Consider the following 20,524-nt stretch of genomic DNA (forward strand, 5'->3'; position numbering starts at 1 on the left):
TGATTGATTAATTATTTTGAAATTCATTAATCACTTTCATGGGGCAAAAGGGCAACATCCCGCCACAGCAAATTGACTCCAGTACCCCCCACCCCTCCACCTCCACCCGCACACCCGCACACACACACACACCCAACCAACTCGACCACACACAAACACCCAAACTCACCCACACACACACGCACATACACACACACACTCACACACAGCAAAGCACAGGGTTCACACGCATTTGTGTGTGTGTGTGAGGCAAAAAATAAAAACATGGAAAAACTTTGTGTTTTCAAATTCATAAATTATAATTTAATACCAAGAACAAATTTACAGCAGAATGCTTGTTTACAATAAGCTAACACAAACAAACAAGAATTGTGTTCAACTATAAACTTTCACACACACTCACATATATCACTTGCAATTAATAATAATAATAATCATAAAAAAAGTATCTATACGTTATCAATACCCTGCAGTCATATATTTTTATATATTTATATAAAAACGTGGGTCAGTTTAAACTGTTCATAATTACAATCATGTATCATTCTCTGGTCCATATGTGGCCACGAACAGCCAAAGATCAGTGTTCAATCAGTGATCCCTTTTAATTCAACCACAACATGGTGTTTCCTTTTTTTGTTGTTGTTGATGTTGTTGTTGTTGTGTGTGTTGAAGAAAAGCCTCGAAACAAGGAACAAAATTGCTAGCTTCCAAATACACACACGCGCGCACACACACACATACACACGTGCGCGCACGCACGCGCGCTCTCTCTCTCTCACGCACACCCACGGCACCTGTCAAAAGACCCAAAGAAAAAAAAAGGAAGGAGCAATAACACTAAAGTTAAAATATCAGCTCCTCTTTTTTTTCCTTCTCCAAAACCTGCTCACCCTGTTTTTAAAGTCTGTAGCCTAATAATGAACGATCGTTTCACTTGTTCTTTTTCCACTTTTTTTGTTTCTTTTTAAATACAAGGGCTAGTGTACTGAATGCACAGATTATATCTATACAGTCAAAAAAGAGAGAGAGAAAACATTTACATTTATATATCAAAGGTAAAATAGGTTAGCGACCTGTGGCCATGCATTCACAGTCTAAATATACATGAAAAAGAAAACATTTTTCGTAGTAATATGTATATACATTTAAAAACATAACTTTCAGTGCTACTAGCTAAGTCTGCCACTCAATTTTGAAGACGTTGTATTACCGAGAGAAAGAAAAAAAATGGCAACCACAGATTTTTCTTAATCACATATACTTTGTATAAAGGAAAAAACTCGTTGAAATGAATTGACCTATATTTACAAGAATACTGCCTCTAATCGGTGTTTTTCTTCCTCAAGTGGAACAACACGACTGAAGTTTTTCTTCAAAATCTAATTGTGTTCCCCCCCCCTCCCAAAAAAAAAGAAAAAAAGAGAAATGTTGCAGGCCTACTTTTTAACATCGTTCTGATAAGAAATCACATCATGCTCGTCAGGCACTTAATGCTTGAAGTGAATAAAGGGTGACATTTTCAGGGGGACGTCTTTAATAATACTGCTATTAAACATTACTCGGGCTAGGCTTCAAACTTTTATGACCCTTGACCTCTTCCAATTTAGAGAAAAAAACAAACAAACAAAAAAGACATCTCAGTTGAAACTTCCGGTGCAGTTGCGAGGTGGCGCAGATGACGCACTCGGAGAGCAACCTGTCTCAGATGACAAGCAGGTTGAGACAACTTGTAGGATTATTTTAAATTGTGTCCAATCAGAGGAAGGGTTGGGTTGGTGTGGGGGGCGGGGGACTGGTGCCAGATATTCAGAAGTTAATGAAATGGGGAAGACTTTATTTTATTTATTTATTTATTTATTTTTGTCGGCTAAGAATTTTTGGGAAACAAAAGTTGATCCTGTAACTTCATATTAGTAAAGAAAAAAAGGAAGAAAAAAAAGAAAAAAGTTTCATAAAGGTCATAAAGTTGAACATGAACTCTAAAAACCTCCCTTTTTTTCTCCCCAGATGGTATTGGTCATCCTAAGAATATAAGTGCGCTTGCAGCATTAAGCCTAGATTATAAGCCTATACTCCTATTGCTGTGGTTTTAATTCTTTTTAGAACTTTTTTTTTTTAAACATTATTTCACCTTTTTTTCAAAATAAAATCATCGTCTTAGAAAATAACAACCACCTGTACTACAGAAATCACAAAAGGCCGGTTTGGAACCAGAAAGGAGGAACAAAGAAAGTACAAAAACACAGCTATACATGGACACAGGACAAGTCATCTTTGAGAAAAAAGAAAAAATTCACGTTTGTATCCGCATTTTCCCTTTCTCCAGTTTTTTTTTCTTTTTACCCAAATTTATCATTTTTAAATGCACTTAATACTTAAATTTTTCCTTAAACGAGGATTCGACAAAGTCCCCACATCCGTTTTTTTTCCTCATTTTTCTTCTTTCATTAAAAAAAAAATGAATCGAAGCAGGTTGTCCTGCATGAACACTGGGAGCACGTATCTGCCATTTTGAAAGTTCAGTGGATGTCTCAATTTTTTTTTCTTTTCTTTTTTTTTTTTTTTTTTTTTTTTGGAGTAAGGGGGGGAATTCACAGTCATTTACGTCAATGTCTTTCTTCATGAAAGCCAGCCCCGTGTAACAGCCGGTTGGGTTTTTTATTCCTTCCACAAAAGCAGCTATAATCATTGTAGTCTCGCAGCCCCCCCACCTCCTCCCCCCCACACAACCCCACCTTTTGTTTGTTCGTCTCCTTCTTGGTTTACTGAATTGACATGTAAGGCCAGTTAAAACTGCTCCCCGAAAGCAACATATCCCTGATGAGAGTTTCAATTGGGGTTTTACCTACCAATCGGACGAAAAATAACTGTTCTATGACCGAGGAGGAGACTGTGCGGAGGGAAGGCAAGCGGAGTAACAACTTCCCAAACCGTGTTGGCTGGTTGGGATACTGGCTCCGGACATATTCCTCCAGGGCGCACTGGGACTTCTCCTGCAAACTTTCCACATGGGCCACATCTGAGAGGCCACAAGCATCTGAGAGGGGAGGGAAAGCAAATAAACATTAATAAAGTGAAGCCTAAAGTGTTTCTCTCACTAGGAGTTTTTTTTACTCCCACTGTGGCGATACACTGGCGGAAATTGATAGCCTGTCAAATTTAGAAGAAAAGAAAAAAAGCAATTATTTTAGGAAATGAGTCTGATCCTATTGGATGTCAACGTGGGGTTTGTTTGCCTCGAGCCTTGTTTGCATAAATAACTAGAGCACGTATTTTTCAGTGTGTGAGAATTGTTTAATGTCAACTTGCAGTCTGATAAAAAAATAAAAAAAAAATCGCGCTAGGCGCGTAATCACCGCACCATTGATTTAAAAAATATAAATCTCCTCACTTCTTTTTCTTCAACAATTATATGTGATTGTTTTGGGATGGGTAAAAAAATACACGTACATAAATAAAGTAAAACTTGAATTTTGTCAGGAAACTGCTTCACGTGTGATTTGATTCGGTGTTCCTCAGCTTTTATATCGCTTGTTACCTCTCGGTTATTTCCCTCGATAAAGCCACTTAAAAGTCAGCTAAATAATTAAGCATATTCATAGCTAAAGACTGTGTTTTAGATGGGCCCTGTCTTTCACAGTCGGAGGGAGAGCGAGGAGGAGGAGGACGGGGGGAGCGAGGGAGGGAGAGGGGAGGAGGGAGGAAGAGAGGGAAAGACAGGGAGACCTACTGACCTTTAGTGAGCAGAGATTTAGCTTGGAAAAAAAAGGGTCCATAGCCTACGGAGCTGCCGTCATACTACACCACCAGAGACGCATAATCACTATCTGCGCTGCTTGCATGTGGGCGGCAGCTGATTATGTGCCAAAAAAACGCGCTTGTACGCGCATTGGTTAAGTTTGTAAAGTTTATGCACGACAACAAGCGAACCACCAAAGTAGCAAAAAGAAAGGCCTGTCATTCAAGACACAGCGCGAGGCTCGTGTTCGAGCCTGCGGGTCTCAGGTATGGAGGAGACAAATTAAGCTCACCGTGGCTCCATAAAGGCTTTAATAATAAAATTCAATGACCTGTAATATGATGTTTTTTTGCTCCTCTCTAGAATGGGCTAACAAGCCGCAGCCGCGGCGACAATGGTGGGCTGCTACAGCTCAAATGAAACACAAGGCTGATGGCTCGCAGGTATGATATTATATCAAAGACGTGCACTCAGTCTAACGGTGAAACCTTGTAAATCTCCTTTCTGAAAAATATTATTATTATTGTATCTCCTTATAATGGTGTAGCTAATGTAACAAAATAGCAGGCAGGCTCGGGTCATGACCTAGTTCTGGAGCAGGTCCAGAGACGCCTTGAGTGCGCACAAAATGCGCACAGAATATTTCTGCGAAAATAAGAATTAAAGCCGCCCCTGCTGTCACTGCTCGCTGCCACACAATGCAGTTAGATACTGACATATTTCCTATCACAGGGGTGTGCATGGCTTCTGTAGCTATGCTTTGTCTCGGACTTGCTCTGTCTGCCTGTTCCCCCCCCTCCCCACTCAACCAGCACCACCACCAACACCACCACCACCAACCCCCTTAAATGACAAGAGAGCGTTGAAACCTGCGCGTTGCTTTTACTGTGTGCAAATGGGACATTAGGCTTGTCTTTCTTTTTCTATTCCCCTCCCCCTCGGAGCCTGACATCATTTATATCTGTCATTCCCTACAAACAAGACGTGGGGTGTACACACATTGATAAATGGCGAAAAGAAAAAAAAAAGAAAAAGAAAAAAAATCAGAGTGTTCCAATTCATCTGCGAGCTTATTGGGGTTTTTCTCCAACACTGTTTTTTAACAGCTCAGGTTTTATGACGCTTGAGGCAATTATTGTGAAGTTATCAGTCTTATTTAACTCGAGATTATGTTGTGATGTCTCGCTGCACTCTCCCTCTGTTTTGGTTGTCAATTTAATTAAAAAATCTCTTGCGTGGTCATGCCACGATTTTCCAGATCAGCCCTGTGTGTGTGTGTGTGTGTGTGTGTGTGTGATAAACCACCTGATTAATCAAGTGGGTTTTTATAATTTTGGAGCCTAAAGCCCCTGTCTGAAAAAACAAAACAAAAAACAAAACAAACCCTGACCATGACGGCAGCATGGCCGGACGTTTACGCATGTGTTCATGTGAGGGACATCAACAACCCCTGTGTGCCACTGTGGCTCTATTTAGGTCAGCGTTGATCTGGCTCATGTCAGTGTGTGTGAGTGCATGTGAGTGACATTCTTGTAGGGTGGCACCGTCTTATTGTCTTACCTGTGGTGAAGAGCACAATTGCCTTTAAGCAGCTATATTCGGCAGAGTCAACGTGCAAAGCTTTCAGCTTCTCCACTTGTTCCTGGAAGATCCTAATGTGGTCCATAAAGGCCACCACTCTGTCCGCGGACATGGGGGAGGCGTGAAGGCCAGCCGCCGCCAGGAGAGGAGCCACATGCAGGGGCATGGAGCACTGCGCGGCGTTGAGCACAAATAACTCACTCCACGTCAACCTCAGCAGAGCCACCTGGTCGGTGATCTGAAGGTCTGGAAAGAAGGGAATATTCCTGGCCCACTCCACGGCGCTGAAGAGCATCCTGGCTGCTAGTTCACAAATGTTCTCGATGCCCATGATGTTGTTGGGCTGCATGCATTGACTGCCATACCGGGACGTCGGGTAGGGCTCCGCTCTCAACAGAAGAGAGATATATCCGGATAAGTAGGAATGGCAGTGCAGCGGGTCTCCATTTGTCAAGGCGAACTGACCGTGGTGTGGCTGTGTGGGTGGCACCCGTCCCCTTTGCACGGCTGCAGTAAAAAGAGAAACTACAGATATTGAAGCCTGAATTCTACAGAACAATCACACAGAACATGGAGACAGCAGCTGTCAGATATTACACATTATTATTGTCTTTAAAATACATATATACACACATATATATGTACACGCAGAGCTGCTGAATAAAAAAGAGGCTTTGCACGTTAGGAGGATATATGACACACAGCATGTTTGCTATGCAACATCAACACACACACACACACACACACACACACACACACACACACTCACACATACATTATGTTAGCATGTGAGTTAGGGGGAAAAAAAGACAGGTTGCATTGTTAATAATGGGGCTGTAGTGAGTCTAACCGTGCGGTGGAACAGCAGAGATGCGCTTTTAAACACGTTCTGTTAACGCATGTGCCGAGCTCTCTTTTTCTTCTCCTTCTTTTAAAGAAAATGATGTTATTCGGCAACAAGCAACACGAGCCGGACGTGAAGGGGGAAAACACAAAGAGGGGCAAAGGGAGACCTCGCATGTTTAACCCTTAACCGACTCAGCAATTCATCTCGCTTTTACACATACATGCGGGGGGCCTGTTTTTCCGACACGATATTCAAATTTTAAAAAAAATTTATAAAAAATTATAATAATTCTCGCGCTCGGTGCGCGCAATTGGAGCCGGTGTCCAGTGTTTTTGAGACACAATGAAGAGGGGGAGAGGCACTGCAGGGTAGGATGTTGGAGATGCAGCTCCGAACACGCTATCTCTTAATTCGATACTCGCCATAATAGCGCAGGAGAGGGAGGCTACGTCGTGCCATCTATTCGGCACACATGTATCTGGATGTTTCAAATTCGATAGGCTCTCATTTGGTAAAATTTATATACATATAATAATAATAATGCACGGCTATGATTGCGCCGGAGCTGGATACTGTAACGCAGCGCTAAAAAAAGAAAAAAGCAGGGGAGGTGGGGGGGAGGAGAAGAGATCCAGCGAGGACCCGTCTCGACCACAGCGGAGAGCGGCTCCATGGCGTGCTCGAGCCGCACAGAGGGAGCTGTCGGGAGGGGAGACACAGGCTGAGGCTACGGGGAGGAGGAGGAGGAGGAGGAGGAGGAGGAGGAGGAAGAGGAGGTGGTGGTGGTGGTTGGAAGGAGGGCGACATAACATGATTTCATGTCTGGAAAAATAAGCAGTAGTACACGCACAGTCACACACACACACACACACACACACACACACACACGAATAAAGAATCAAAAAGTCCCAATAGCTACCTTCCCGTCTCATGCCGACTTTAAGGCATTTTTTGAGGCGGCAGTACTGACACTGATTGCGGTGGTGTTGGTCGATTGGACAATTCCTGTTGGCACGGCATGTGTAAGTGAGGTTCCGTCGTACGCTCCGTTTGAAGAAGCTTTTGCACCCCTCGCAAGTAAACTGGCCGTAGTGTTTGCCACTGGATTTGTCCCCGCACACCACGCACTCGATGTGCTGCGGCTGCTTCTCCGACTGCTGCGTCGTCTGGTTCGTCGGCGTGGACTGTGTGTTGTTCGGGGGTCCCTGGACCGGAGTCTGAGGGGTCGGAGGGGCGACCTGAGAGGCTGTCAGATTCAACTGGCCTGGTTGAGGGGTGGGAAGAGATAGTCCTCCTTGGGTCTGCGAGGAAAGGGTGCCTTGGGTGTCAGCCACATCGTCCTGGGAGCCTCTCCACACTACCATTGCCATATCTATCAGTCAACGTAAAGAAACTTTTTGTCTGCCGTTTTGGTGTCGCGGTGGAAGAATGTCTCAAGGAAATCGCGGTAAACTGTGATTAACAGCCGGGGGACACACACACAAATGTCAAATCTAGCCTACGATGAATCCACTCTGGATCTCCCGAGGAAAAAAAAAAACTGTCGATTTATTGCTGTTGGAAGGACGTTGCGAAGCACGTTTTCAAAACTGATGCGATGGCGAGCTGAGTCGCTGCCTTGCGCTTAAAGGCCAAGTCCAGGGGCGCTTACAGTCAGCCATCCAGCACACCCATCAATGGGAAAGGTAGTCTAAATATTAAAAAATCACCAACCGAGGTAGCATGGACTAGTCAGTGGACGGATGGAGCAGGTTTGGTGGAGACCGAGCCCTGCGAGCAGCATACAACAATTGGTGGAGCACACACAACACTGGTAAGCAGCTACTATCAAGTTCCAGCACAAGTCTTGAAGAAAAAAAATCACCAACTGGGTAAAAAAAAAATCGCGTCTTCTTCCCTTTTCTTCCTGTGAGGTAGCGCCAGCGAGCGCGCAAGCTGAAGCCAAATGTTTTCTCTTTTTTTTTCTGGAGGAGCTCTGGAATATGAAGACAAACTCTCTTCTCCCCCCGAACCGACCAACCAACCAACCAACCAACCACCACCACCACCAAAAAAAAAGCGAAAGCACTAAAAAACCAAAAACCAAAAAAAAAAAAAAAAACAAGGATCACAACCTGCAAAACCTCCTCCGTGGACCGAAAAATAATAGGGAAAAAAGGAGTAGAGAATCAAAGTGATCAAATATGTTAAAAAGGCGGAGGTTAGGAAGTGATTTGCGATTGGTAGGAGCCGGGCTGGCAGAATGCTTTCTCTCTGATCAGCTCACTGAGCTCTCTATATAGTGAACTTTGACACGACTGCTGCAACTTAGCACACGTTACCATGGAGATCGGCTGCCATATAAGGAAGGAGAGTGTGTTTGACTGGTCAGAGCTCAGGGACCTCCCCCTGAACCCCATTGGCTAGTCGGCACTTGTGCTACTTGGTACCTTGCCAGAGCCAGCATTCGGAGGTCGAGAGGGCCGCTTGGTCCTAAAAGGAGACGTTTTTCAGGGAGGGAGGTGGGGGCGGGGGGGAGGTAAAAAAAAAAAAAAAAAAGCAGGAATCATTTCTTGTCACTCTTATTCTAACTACACGGCTATTCTCACCGTGCAAAAATAATAAATAAATGCATTTTCATTTTCAATTCTTCTTCTTCGTCTTCACATCGTGTTGCAGTGCGCGGAAAATATCATTTTGTGGCAAATGCTTATTGGAATAAAACCAGCCATTGTTGTGCCCCTAATCTTTATCGTGTAGGTATGTAGGACGTGCAAGACGCAGCTGAACACAACACACAAGACAACATACAGGAGGAAATATGACTCCAGATGAAGACATTATAAAGGACGAACATTGAGAAGACAACAACACATTCACGTTAAGTCCAACTTCCTTCACTTCGGCCATGCTGAACACACACATCAGTGCCTCTCATCCCACCGAGGTACCATTCATCACAATCCACACCTCTTATAAAAATGTTATGATAGGGGCTGCTGACATCATCCAGGGCATCCCCCGTAGCCTCCTAACCCCCCCCCTCCTTGGCCACAAATATTCCTCCAAACCTCACCACCAGGTCAGAAAAGGCCAAAATGTGGGGTCCCAAAGAGTCAGAGAGAGGGCGGTGGGGGGGGGTGTTGGCCCTTGGATGTGGTCGGAGAAAAACGTGAGGCGACTACAGCTTTAAATAGGAACTACATTAAAACACAGAAGTCACGCGAGGTTAAAGGCCATGCCCCTCACGTTAAAGGTGAGGATGGACGTTTTTTAAGCCCGCTCTTCCTGATAAACAACACAATAAAAAGTAAAGCTCGTTTGTTGCGGTGTGTGCTCTCAGATACCTGCTAATGTCTGACAGATGTTGCCCCCCTATAATAAAGATAATCTACAGTGTGTGATAATGACGAGCACAGTGGAGGATGCCGTGCATGTAGAAAGAAGACAAACGGGGTCAGCGGTGGGTTACAGTAGCTGGGGTTAATCTTTTTTTTTTTTTTAAGTCTTATATTAGAACTTTTTGTATTTGTTTTACTCATTGCCCTGAGGCTTTCAAACTTGAACCTCAGGTAAAATAGAAAACTTCACGGCAGCCATATAGATGAACCTGTAAGCCTATGGAGCTGTGTGAGAGTCTATGGAGAGCAGCAGCATGCATTGTCCCAGGATGTATTACAGTATATGGCTGCCCCCTAGCGTATGAAAACTCTTCGCCTTCGAAAAAAAAAAAAAAGGAAAAAAAAAAAAAAAAAAAAAAAAAAAAAGAAACACGAGATTCAATTTAGAGGAGCCATCCGACGCGGAAACTGCTTCAGTCTCGTCTCCCGCATCGAACCCAAAACTAACGAGCGGCATTTTTTAAAAAACTGGTGACTTGTTTGTTTAAATTGTGTTTTACATGACTTGGACGGCGAGGCTCTGAGAGTTGCCAAAGTTGGATTTACTTTTCTTTTTTTTTTTCCCCCCTCTTCTCTCTCGCCACCTCAGACAGTCCCAGCGGTGGTTCATTTTACACCAATTATGTCTTTATTCTAAAACAAATTAGCCCAATTACAGTTCGTCTGCATGACTATTTTCTCTGTTTTTTTTATCTTTAATTTTTATTTACAGATCCCCGTGAAGGTGGAGAGGTCTGTAAATAAATAAAAAAAATAATATATATATATGTGTAACATCGCGAGGTATCACGCTCCAACCGTGGGGGACCCGGCTCTCTGCTTCAGCATCGGTGAGTATACATTTTGAACACTTCATGAGGATAAATCAGCTCCATTCATCTGTTGTGAATTACGTGTTGTTTTTAATGAGGCTGAAATAAAAATAAATTAAAAAAAAAAAAAAGGCACGGACTGCTGCAGACAGCACAGATACGATACCAGCATTGCGCATTCAATACGCGACTCTTTATCACTTTATCCTCGCCTTATTAAGACCGAGTGATAATTCAGAATGACGACCACCAACAAAGCCCAACTACTACTGCAAAATTACTCATGAGTGATTTGATAAGTGCGAGTGAGGCAGGAAGGGTTTCTTATAGCGACAAAAACCTACCAAATGCATACGATGCTGACTCGTCCGTAGCGGGATGCATCTTCTCTCTCTGTCTCTCTCTCTTTCTCTCTGTGTGTTATTCAGAATATATTTAGTCTTCCTCTTTTCGACACAGTGCTCAGATTGAACCTGGCAGAGAGTCCCCCTTTCCTCCAACAAGACCTGAGATCAAACACACACAAAAAATTAAAAATTTAAAAAAAAAAAAAAAAAAAAAGGAAAAAAAAGCTCAAAACAGCAGCAGCACGCTGTTTTATTGGAAAACTGCAATGTCTGATGATCATGCGAAAACTTTGGAGAAGGAAGCCGGAACCCAAAACCCAAAACTGATTCACGTTATGTGTTGATGGAGGCGAGGCAATTGGAAATATAAGTTGACGTGCCGTCCCGAGGATGGAGGATCATTTGACCGCACTGTGGAGATGATAAGGACGCTTGTTTTTCTCTTTTTCTTTTTCTTTTTTTGTTACAGCGAGCGGCGAGAGATCCTGTGCGCCTTTTTTCCTCTCCATACAGTAAATGTGGCCAAAACGCGCTCGCACGCCGCCGCTGCTTTGTGTGGGCTTACGAGAGAGAGGGAGGGAGGGAAGGAGGGGAGGGAGGGAGGGAGGGAGGGGAAGGAGGGGGGGTGCAGTCAGAACAGACACCTGTCTTTAAGTGTGGCGAGCAATGCACTGAGAGATTCTTTACATTAGAAATTATATGGAGATTGGAGGGAAAGACGCTGCACGACGCGTGATCAGAGCTGAAATTAAAAAAAATATATATCTAAATTGTGATTTTTAATGTCAAATAAAGACGCTTAAGTGGAGCTTATAAAAACATATGATTATTATTATCATCAGCATAATTTATTTGGGTGTAATCAATATTAATAATTGTTAAATTAAAATATTGTAATAAAAAATAAAGATCAACCAGGCTAATTAATAATGTATATGTATTTGTTTTCTCTCTCGCTGCTGTTATACATTATGCAGAGTATTTAAAAAAAAAAAAAAAAAAAAAGAATTGAGGCAATATAAGAAATGATAATCGCCTCAATTAACCTCGCGTAAATCTATACTGGGTTGAACAATTGGGAACCTTTTTTACGTATTTATTTATTTTATTTTCCACGCTCAAACATTTCCTCACCAGCACGATTGATTCGCTATTAAACACCCACCACCACCAGCACCACCACCCCAAGAAGTCTGTGTGCTGCAGTTCTTTATTTCCCAGGTTTTAAAGTTTCCTCCGTGTGATTAGTGGTTGTTCTCCTCCCTTCCAAAAGCAAGAGGATACAAAAAAATAAAAAAATACAGCACTATATGGCTCAGCAAGCCCCTCGCACACTGCACAACAATAGCGCTGCCCAACGGGGACCCCAGTATCGATTAAGACGAGACAGAGGATGTCGCCTTGTACTAAATATTTACTGATCACACACAAATAGCAGGATCCTTAACGATTTCCTCCGTGCAGCCGGCTGGGAGAGAGGACTGAATCACTTTATTATTGTTAGTAAAACAAAAGCACACGCTCTGGAACACAGGAGTGGAGATGTGCTGATCGGGATAAGTGCAGTTAAATTAATCGATGGTGAGCAGATAATAGTTGAGATTTACGGGCGTGCGAAGAGAAGAGAAGAGAAGAGAAGAGAAGAGAAGAGATGAGAAGAGAAGAGAAGAGAAGAGAAGAGAAGAGAAGAGAAGAGAAGAGAAGAGAGAGAGAAAAAGAAGAAGAAACTCTCATTCATTCATGTATCAGGTTAAAGCCGACACGTGCACCTGCGATTGGTTGGCCCAACATGGGTCCAAAAACACAAGTTCGAGTCCAGAATATCGTGGACGTGAGTGAGTGAAGTGGGGTCAACGATTTACTCATATGACTTCTTCTTTTTTTTTTTTTTTTTTAAGAGAGATAAAAAGAGGAAGACTGTCAAACAGTCTGTCAGACAGCAAACATTCTTCCCTCACACTGGTGTTAAAAAGAGAGGAAGTTAAAACTGGAATAAAAAAGTGGACTTTCATCTTATCTCTGCCTTCACCAAGTCCTTCACAACAGATTGGGGGGGGGGAGCTGGTACTGACCCGGAGGTCTCCAAGTTCCCGGCCTGATTAACCCTTCCAGACCCGCAAAGGAGCAAATGTTAACCAGCCTAATCAACTTGAAGAGCCTGATTGAATTAGATGACTGAGGAATTTAGGACAGACACTAAATTGCCATACATTTAAATAAAAACACAGGAGAAACTTTTGGAACAATAGACTCCATTTAAATTAAGATATAAACTATCTGGGATTCAATCCAGATCACTTGTTAACAGGCAACAGGTTCCAGCTAATATAAAACTGAACATGCCTGAAATGTTCAAAACTCCCTCTAAACAGCAACAGATGATTTTTATTCTCTGCTTGATAAAGATCAGTTGATTGATGGTGCTGGTGCCCCCATATGTCATCTCATTTTTATCTGCTGCGTTGCATAATATCAGTCAGTAGCCTCAAGTAAAGTTTTTTTTTTTTTCTAATGTATCTGGAGTCTATTTTGCTGCAGTGGCTGTTGTGATGTTGCAAAGATGTACAAAAATAAAAAAATAAAAAAAAAAAAGAACAAGAAGAGAAAGAACTACATCAATTAGTCCTGTTCATACCTTTGGCTTCATTAAAGGTGAAGGATATTTGCTGATAAAACATAATGAAAGTTTTTAGTCGAGGAGTTGGACTCATGAAGAGTGATAATTGCAGGGAAATATAATGTAAAGAAACGGCTGCTCCCATCAGGGTTTACATTTTAATGATATAAACGTTATGATAATTGTGTCAAAATGATTATCACAACAGTGATATGTAGAGATTTTTAAAAACTAAACATGGCTTTCATCCTGTGTGTGATCTAATATACAGCCTCTTTTTGACTTGACCCTCTCTCTTTCTTTCTTTGGCTTTTACAGACTTTTAAAAACAAAAGCATGACTTGTCCTTTAAATTGTTTCTGTTTTATTGGCAATTACAAAAAATGAAATTGCATTCCATAATCGCAATTAGCACCTCCTTATGGTAAAAAAGGGAGTATGTGTGTGTGTAAGTGATTTGACTGTGTGTGCGTATATATATAGAGAAAAAAAGGTGTGTAATATTCACCTTTTGGTGAAAGTGTGCTTTTCGTATACGCAGACATACTCGTCTCGGTCGAGTCCATTTTATAAAAGAGTTCATTCAGCGCTGTAGATCACTTTCCTCACTCCCTGCGTGCCCCGGGGGCCGCTATCTAAAAAGGCAATAGATCCCAGATAGCTCACTGTGTTCAATTTGCCAATGATAGATTATAGTGCCAATTTAAACAGATAGGGATCAATTTGTCTCAATGATCACTCTTTAGGCCGTCTGCCAGCGTGCTCTTAATGTATTTGTAAACGCTGGTTGTTTGAATGGCGGCTGTTAAACTAATCAAAAGTGTAGTACGCAGAGACGATGTGAGAAATGATAAATGATGTGTTGTTTAGGCTGCTGAAGACCCGCGTAGATGACGTGTACGCGGTGGTTTTGCTCGAGGCGGCAGCAGCAGCACTGTAGCAGCGATGACCAGGAGGTCAATGGTTTAACTCCGAGGACTTGCTGGGAAAGTCTGGGTAGGGGAATTGTGTGATAAGTGCTCTCTAACCCTCAGGAAACCACTGCTGAAGTACCCTTCGGCAAAGCAGCTTACACCCCATCTGTCCCAGAGGAACTGCACAGCGACCGGCGGTACAAGACTGCGGTTGTACTTGTGAGATGTGTCTCTTTGAGTGTGACCTACCCTCCCTTTTTTCTTTTTTAAAGAGGCAGAGTGGGCAGTCCAGTCGCCTCACATGTTTCTCTTTTGTTTTTTTTTTTGTTTTTTTTTGTTCATGTACTCAGACAGTGAAAAAAGTTAGGGAGAAGATACAAGAGTGAAAGCTGTGGCAGCACTCAGTCCCGAGGCCAGACATGGCTCACATGTGGCCCCAAAGGCAGCAGACAGTGTATTGAATTACTGTAACTGAAGGTGTAATGTGGTAGCAGTGTGGGAGACGGATACATTACACAAGCGGATGTAGGAGAGGCTTATTTCAGCTTTCTATTACAGCTATTTAATGTTGGATCGTATGGTTTATTTTCTCAACTTTCAGCCAGAACAATTTATTAGTAATAACGGCAGCCTTGTTTTTTTTTGTTTTGTTTTTTTAATAGTCAACATTAATATGTCATTATCATTGGATTTACTTATTATCTCAAAATGATATCGCCGCGTGAAAACGCTGCACTCCTAGGATTTTCGTGTACAGCTTGAAGGACACGGAACGGCACGATGGGGAAAACACCTCCAGCCGTGTTCCGTCCTCCGTCAAGATGTTGGACTTTTGGAAACACTTTGCCTGTGATATGTACAATTATAAGATGATTAATAAAGAACTGCTGTTTGAAATGATAGTGGTTAAATGAGTGGTGCTTTGCATAATTGCAGTTTACAGTGTTACACCTGCCACATCTATGACTAATAAAGTTGAAAAGGCTCCGATGAACTGTGTTTAAACTGACTTTCTTTACACAGAACATCATGTTGTACACTTGATTTATCTTTTGCAGTTTTACAACAACATCTTACTGTAAATGTGCCAATAAAGCTTGTTTTTTTTCCAACTTGAACTACTGTTTTAAGTGTATGAGACATGCTGTTAACTCTACAACGACGGGTTGATAACAGTGACACTACAGCTCCGTATCTGTTGAATTTCTGTATGTATTAAAAATACTGTTGAGATTTAGCGAGACCTCGCAGGTACTGTCTGTCTTGAAATGCTACATAGTTTCATAACAGCATCTTCCTGTGTGTTAGTTTATGAGTACAGTCTTCATGTTTCCTGAACTTGAAGAAAAACTGGATTTAAAACTATGATTAACAATAGTATCATCTCACATTTGACACTATTATCAGTGCTAGCCCAAAACTGCAGGCTGGAGAAATCAACCAAGCTGAAATGTTTCAACACAAGCAAGCGTTTCTCTGTCAAAGTGCCGCAGACATGAATTTTACAACGATGAACAAAACCAGCAGCCCGTGAATATTGACGATGTTAACTACACCTCTCCACCTCCACAGGTACTGAATCAACATTTGTGAATGGAACATATCGTATTATAGCAAATACTGCCATTTGAGGGGGTTTTTCAATCACACCGATCCACGTGTGATCAATGGTCCTTGTGAACCTGATGGAAGGAGTAAAAAAGGGAATGTGAATGGGATTTGGTTAAGAGCTTCACAATAAGAAAAGCTCCGACTGAAAAGAGAAGGTTTTCCCGGTGTGACCTCGAGGTGAAAAGCCATAAAATGGAAAAAAAATAATAACAGGAATCACTTATGCACAGGATTTTAGTTACTTCATCTTCTATATCATCTCGCCAGGACTCGTACGCAGAGGCTGCTTCTACAGCGCCACAACATGAGAGTCAATACTCCCTGGATGATGTCATCAGAGCCAAATCTTAGACTCGGGGATGTGTGGCCATGTGATAGTGGACCAGAGGTTAGAAACAAACATCACTTACTGTGCTCTCAAATACAGTCTGAGGAGTGAGCAGCATGTGTTTGTAATGTTCCAGTTTATGAGTCCTGCTAATTGGATACTATGGTACACACAATTTTTGGCAGTTTATTGCCACACGTCAGCACGTTTAGGAAGTTGCATATTCTAAACACACAATTTCAATTGCACTTCATAAACACTACGGTATTTGAGGAAGACAAAAAAAATTAGTATATTTATTTGCTGTGTTTTCTGAAAAGACGTTTTAATGATGAGAATATGGCCGCAGACCAACACCAAATATCAAAGTTTGAAAATGTTATTTGCGTATATTAGCACAGATCAACACTGTTATGGCAGGTCCGCCACTGAGCCGTGTCAGAGGAGTTCGGAGGTCAACACAGAGAAAAGTAGGAACAGATATTCTCGGCCGAACAGTAGCAGGATGATCAACTATAAACATGTATTTTTCTGAGCGTCAGCTGTCAAATAAAAAAGTAAGGTGATGCTGACTGATGACTCCACGTCCAGGTAAACGTTTTCTGTTAAGTCAGACCAATTCATTATCTCTGAGGCTGCGCTGTACTATCACAGCTGATGACGGCTGGCTTCCATCAATAAAGGATCCATGTTGGGTTTATGTTAAGATGTAAAGACATGAAGAGGAGGCGTAACCAACTCCGCTCGCTGGCAAGCGACACGACAACAAAATAAAACACCTCATCCTGTTTGCTTACCACCTCCATTTGTCACAGAAGAAGCTGGGTGAGAGATGCAGTATTATCTAACAGTAACAACAAGAGCATGGAACTGAATAATCAGATACGACTTTAAGCATAATCTTCTTCCAAAATGGCCACTCGACCTCACAAGTTATGGCCTAAATTATAAGTGGCTGTTTTATGTAATTGTTTATCATGGTGGTTTGAGTTCAGATAGCCACCACGGTGCTTGTTACCAGCATAACTGCAGATGCAGAATTAACAAAAGGTGAAAAATGTTTTGTTCACCTGTTTATTTTTACCTCTTGTTGTAGACAGTGACAATATCATTTACATGGCAATGGCAGTGTTTGTGTGGGACTCGCGAAAAATAAATCATACAACAGAGTCACACTGCAGACCTCAAAATAGAGCATATGTTTTTTTTATGCCAAACTTAACTTCACACACAGACAAAAATAAGGCAAGAACCGGTCACCTAAAGTCAGGAAGCTGACCTCCAATTAACAATATGGTGAAATAACCATTAAAGAAAATTGAGGCTGAATCAGCTTTGGTGAATAGAACTCAAAGAGATGCATCTGCATGTGGATCAATCGACATGATGAAACAGCTGTAAACAACCGTGGTGGCTGCTGCGGAGCGTTGTCCGTGCTGCGGTGGCATCTGGCACAGGCAGAGAAAAAGGGATTAAAGCGAGGAACAATAATGAACTTATTAGCTGAGTGTAAACAGTAGCAAGAGACAAGCTAGTGGACGATCACCGCCGTCTTTGTGCTTAAAACAAACGCTTTAAACTTGTGTTATTTCCATGACAACAGCTGGCGCAGGAGTGTGTGCTCTTGGGCAAAAAAAACAAGAAAAGAAAAAAAAAAAACGTCAAAGAGAGGTGCCCACACACGTCCTGCGTTGTCTGAGGCTGAGAAGCCTAATCTGGCTTGCAAAGTAAAAAAAAATCAGAAGAGGAAAGAAACCTGCAGTTATTACATTATTTATTGAATAAAGAAAGGCCTGGGGCGGAGGTGTACTGGTAGTAAGGTGGTAGGTCACCACAATGTTGAACTGCAGAAACCTTTATTTCACAACATCCACATCTGAATCCTGCCTTGCCTTACCTTAAAGTGCCCTTTTCTGTGATTTAATCTTAAAATGAATCATATTTTCTACCTGGATTCACCTCATTGAGGAGGTACATGAAAACCTGACACTGGAATTTGTTTGGCCCCGTCTCTCTCTGTTGCCAAGAACCTTTGCTGCTGGGCTTCTTTGTGAGGGACTGATTTTCTGTGCCAGTCCAAAGGATGCAACTATGCACATTGCCGAGCGTTAGTTTAGAAATAGAGTGAAAACAAAAGAAGTTCCGTAGAGCCCCTTTAATTAACATACTGACGTGGTATGCACTTGCAGAATAAGTGATGAAACCCCCACAGACACAATTATACATCCAACGAGTGCTCTTCGGTGCATAGTGTATGTACAGTAGGTACACCCACCTACCTGCTCACCCACTAACTCTAGTACAATCAGCGATATTCTTTTTGCTTCAATAATCTGCAGTCTGATCATTTTTTTCAGCCACTAAACCATAAACTGTAATGGTTTAGATAATAATATTTTACACAGCTTATTTCAGAGGGGGATTTACAGCTCTTCAGGTCATTAGCCTGCTCCACAGTGTTAACTAATACTAACTTCTGGCTCCGTTTTTTGATCTGGATTTACCTCAATGAATGAAACACTACCAAAGCCTGTTAAATAAGGGTGTGACTGATCCCTTCCAGGAAACATACAGTAAAAGGACAGATCTGCGCTGTCAGGTTGTATAACTGGCACGGCAGTGAGTCTACAGCGGATTAAGTTCTCCAGAGGAAAACTTTCAAGCGAGATGGAAATACATTCGGCTCAAACGGTATATTTTTATTGCTAATGAGAACTCATTATATGAATGTAAAAAAAAAAAAAAGTTGAACTAAAGCAGGGATACATAAGTAAATGATGTGTTTTTTTCTCAAAAAAGCAGTAGTGAGCAATAGAGTATATTCTGTATATACAGTAAATGTATGATCGTTAATTGCAGCAGGTTGCAATGAATCATTGGTGTGAAATTAAAGCTGAGATGAGTTCAAATAAATAAATAAATAAATACTCAACTTAATAAAACTTATCTGCTTTGCCTGTACTCGTTTAATTTATGTGCCCTTAAGAGTTTCTCAGCCGGTCAAAAAAAATAGCGATGGTGTGATACTTGCCACCTTCATCACATGATATAAATACCTCTCTATAATTCTGAACTGCACAAATTAAGCTCTAGTGATAAAAAAAAATGCATGAAAACAGCACAAGCTTGCTCAAACACCATATTGTTTGCAGCTCAAGGTGAAAATAATACCATAAACTACGAGGCTGCCCATAATAATATGGGTTCACATAACCAGGCTGCAAAAAAATAAAAAAAGTAAGATCCATTTCATCAAGCTAATTGCCTGTTTGTGAGAGGGAGCAAACTTTTCTACCAGCACTCTGCTATGGAGGCTCTTTCTTAATCATAAATAGAGCCCTTGTATCCCATAGGGACTTGCTATTCTAATTTACAATTGAACTAAAGACCAAAGCTATCAATCTTTCACAGACACTTTATTTCTGCCCCCCTTCTCTCTTGTAATTGTGGTGACACGACCATAAACAACAGAGGAAAAGGCTGCTGTGACTGATCTGTGGAAATGACAGCATTAACACATGAGCTGCACGTAAGCACTCCCATCCACCAAGCATGCGGTTGTGAATGCACGCTCACACACACACACACACACACACACAAACATACATGAAAACACACATCAAGGTAGGCTGGCGTACATCGAGTGACACAGGCTTGAAATTTAAACAGTGTTATGAAGACCTCTTCCTATTATGTTTTATGAGGCTTATTAAATTATACAAGTCCGAATCAAAATAATGCAAAGATACCACTGTAGAAAGGGTTTATTTAAGTAACGCTTAACAGTAACGCTTTATGTTAAGGTCATCGTGGTAACAACTCGTTCATCTTTCAAGACCCTTATAAGATGATTATTAGCATTACCATGTATGAATAAGACTACACAACAGGTAATAACATTACAAACACATTCATTGTTAGACAATAATTCTTACTATACATTATACTTGAAACTTGTTAACTCTTATAGATGCTTAAGAACGCTCATAATAGCCTTTGTAATGATATTATAAACAATTCTTAGAAATAAACAAGGCTTTTGTTAATATTCTTGAGCAGTCTATAAACAACATGTTTACTTAACAAGTTTCTTACAAGTGCTTATAAATGTCTGGATCAAAATAATGCAAAACTGCTAATGCAGATAACCTCAAAAGAATCCATTACTCTCATTAGTTGTTAATAAAAGCATCATAAACATATAAACTGTTTAGAATAAGACATTTGTAATAGGAAACTTAAGAACATTAAAAAACTTTACAAACATTACAAAGGCTTCTATTAACGTTCTTAAGTGCCTATAAAGAGCTATGTTCTAATAAATGTCTTACACTCAACAGTTTAC

General features: G+C 41.4%; 1 protein-coding gene and 1 long non-coding RNA gene across 4 annotated transcripts; one reads left to right on the forward strand and one right to left on the reverse strand.

Annotated features, from left to right (window-relative positions):
- Nucleotides 1–280: 280 nt before the first annotated feature.
- On the reverse strand, nucleotides 281–10,891 carry nr2f2 (nuclear receptor subfamily 2, group F, member 2). Of its 3 annotated transcripts, none has more exons than XM_037106346.1 (3): nucleotides 10,707–10,891; nucleotides 5,303–5,830; nucleotides 281–3,040 (listed from the first exon to the last, which is right to left on the reverse strand). In XM_037106346.1, exons 1-3 carry the CDS (start codon nucleotides 10,744–10,746, stop codon nucleotides 2,766–2,768), a joined length of 843 nt encoding a protein of 280 aa, XP_036962241.1. In that variant the 5' UTR covers nucleotides 10,747–10,891; the 3' UTR covers nucleotides 281–2,765. The 3 variants fall into 3 exon arrangements, with proteins under 3 accessions (XP_036962241.1, XP_036962239.1, XP_036962240.1); XM_037106344.1 differs by lacking the exon at nucleotides 10,707–10,891 and adding an exon at nucleotides 7,090–8,548 and having other exon boundaries at nucleotides 5,303–5,848; XM_037106345.1 differs by lacking the exon at nucleotides 10,707–10,891 and adding an exon at nucleotides 7,090–8,487.
- Nucleotides 9,929–15,358, forward strand: LOC119023993. The gene is made up of 2 exons (XR_005076378.1): nucleotides 9,929–10,380; nucleotides 14,197–15,358. It is a non-coding gene; the product is annotated as an uncharacterized LOC119023993 (long non-coding RNA).
- The last annotated feature ends 5,166 nt before the right edge of the window (nucleotides 15,359–20,524 follow it).

The sequence above is a fragment of the Acanthopagrus latus genome, chromosome 8, assembly GCF_904848185.1.
Source record: "Acanthopagrus latus isolate v.2019 chromosome 8, fAcaLat1.1, whole genome shotgun sequence".
Lineage (NCBI taxonomy): Eukaryota > Metazoa > Chordata > Actinopteri > Spariformes > Sparidae > Acanthopagrus > Acanthopagrus latus.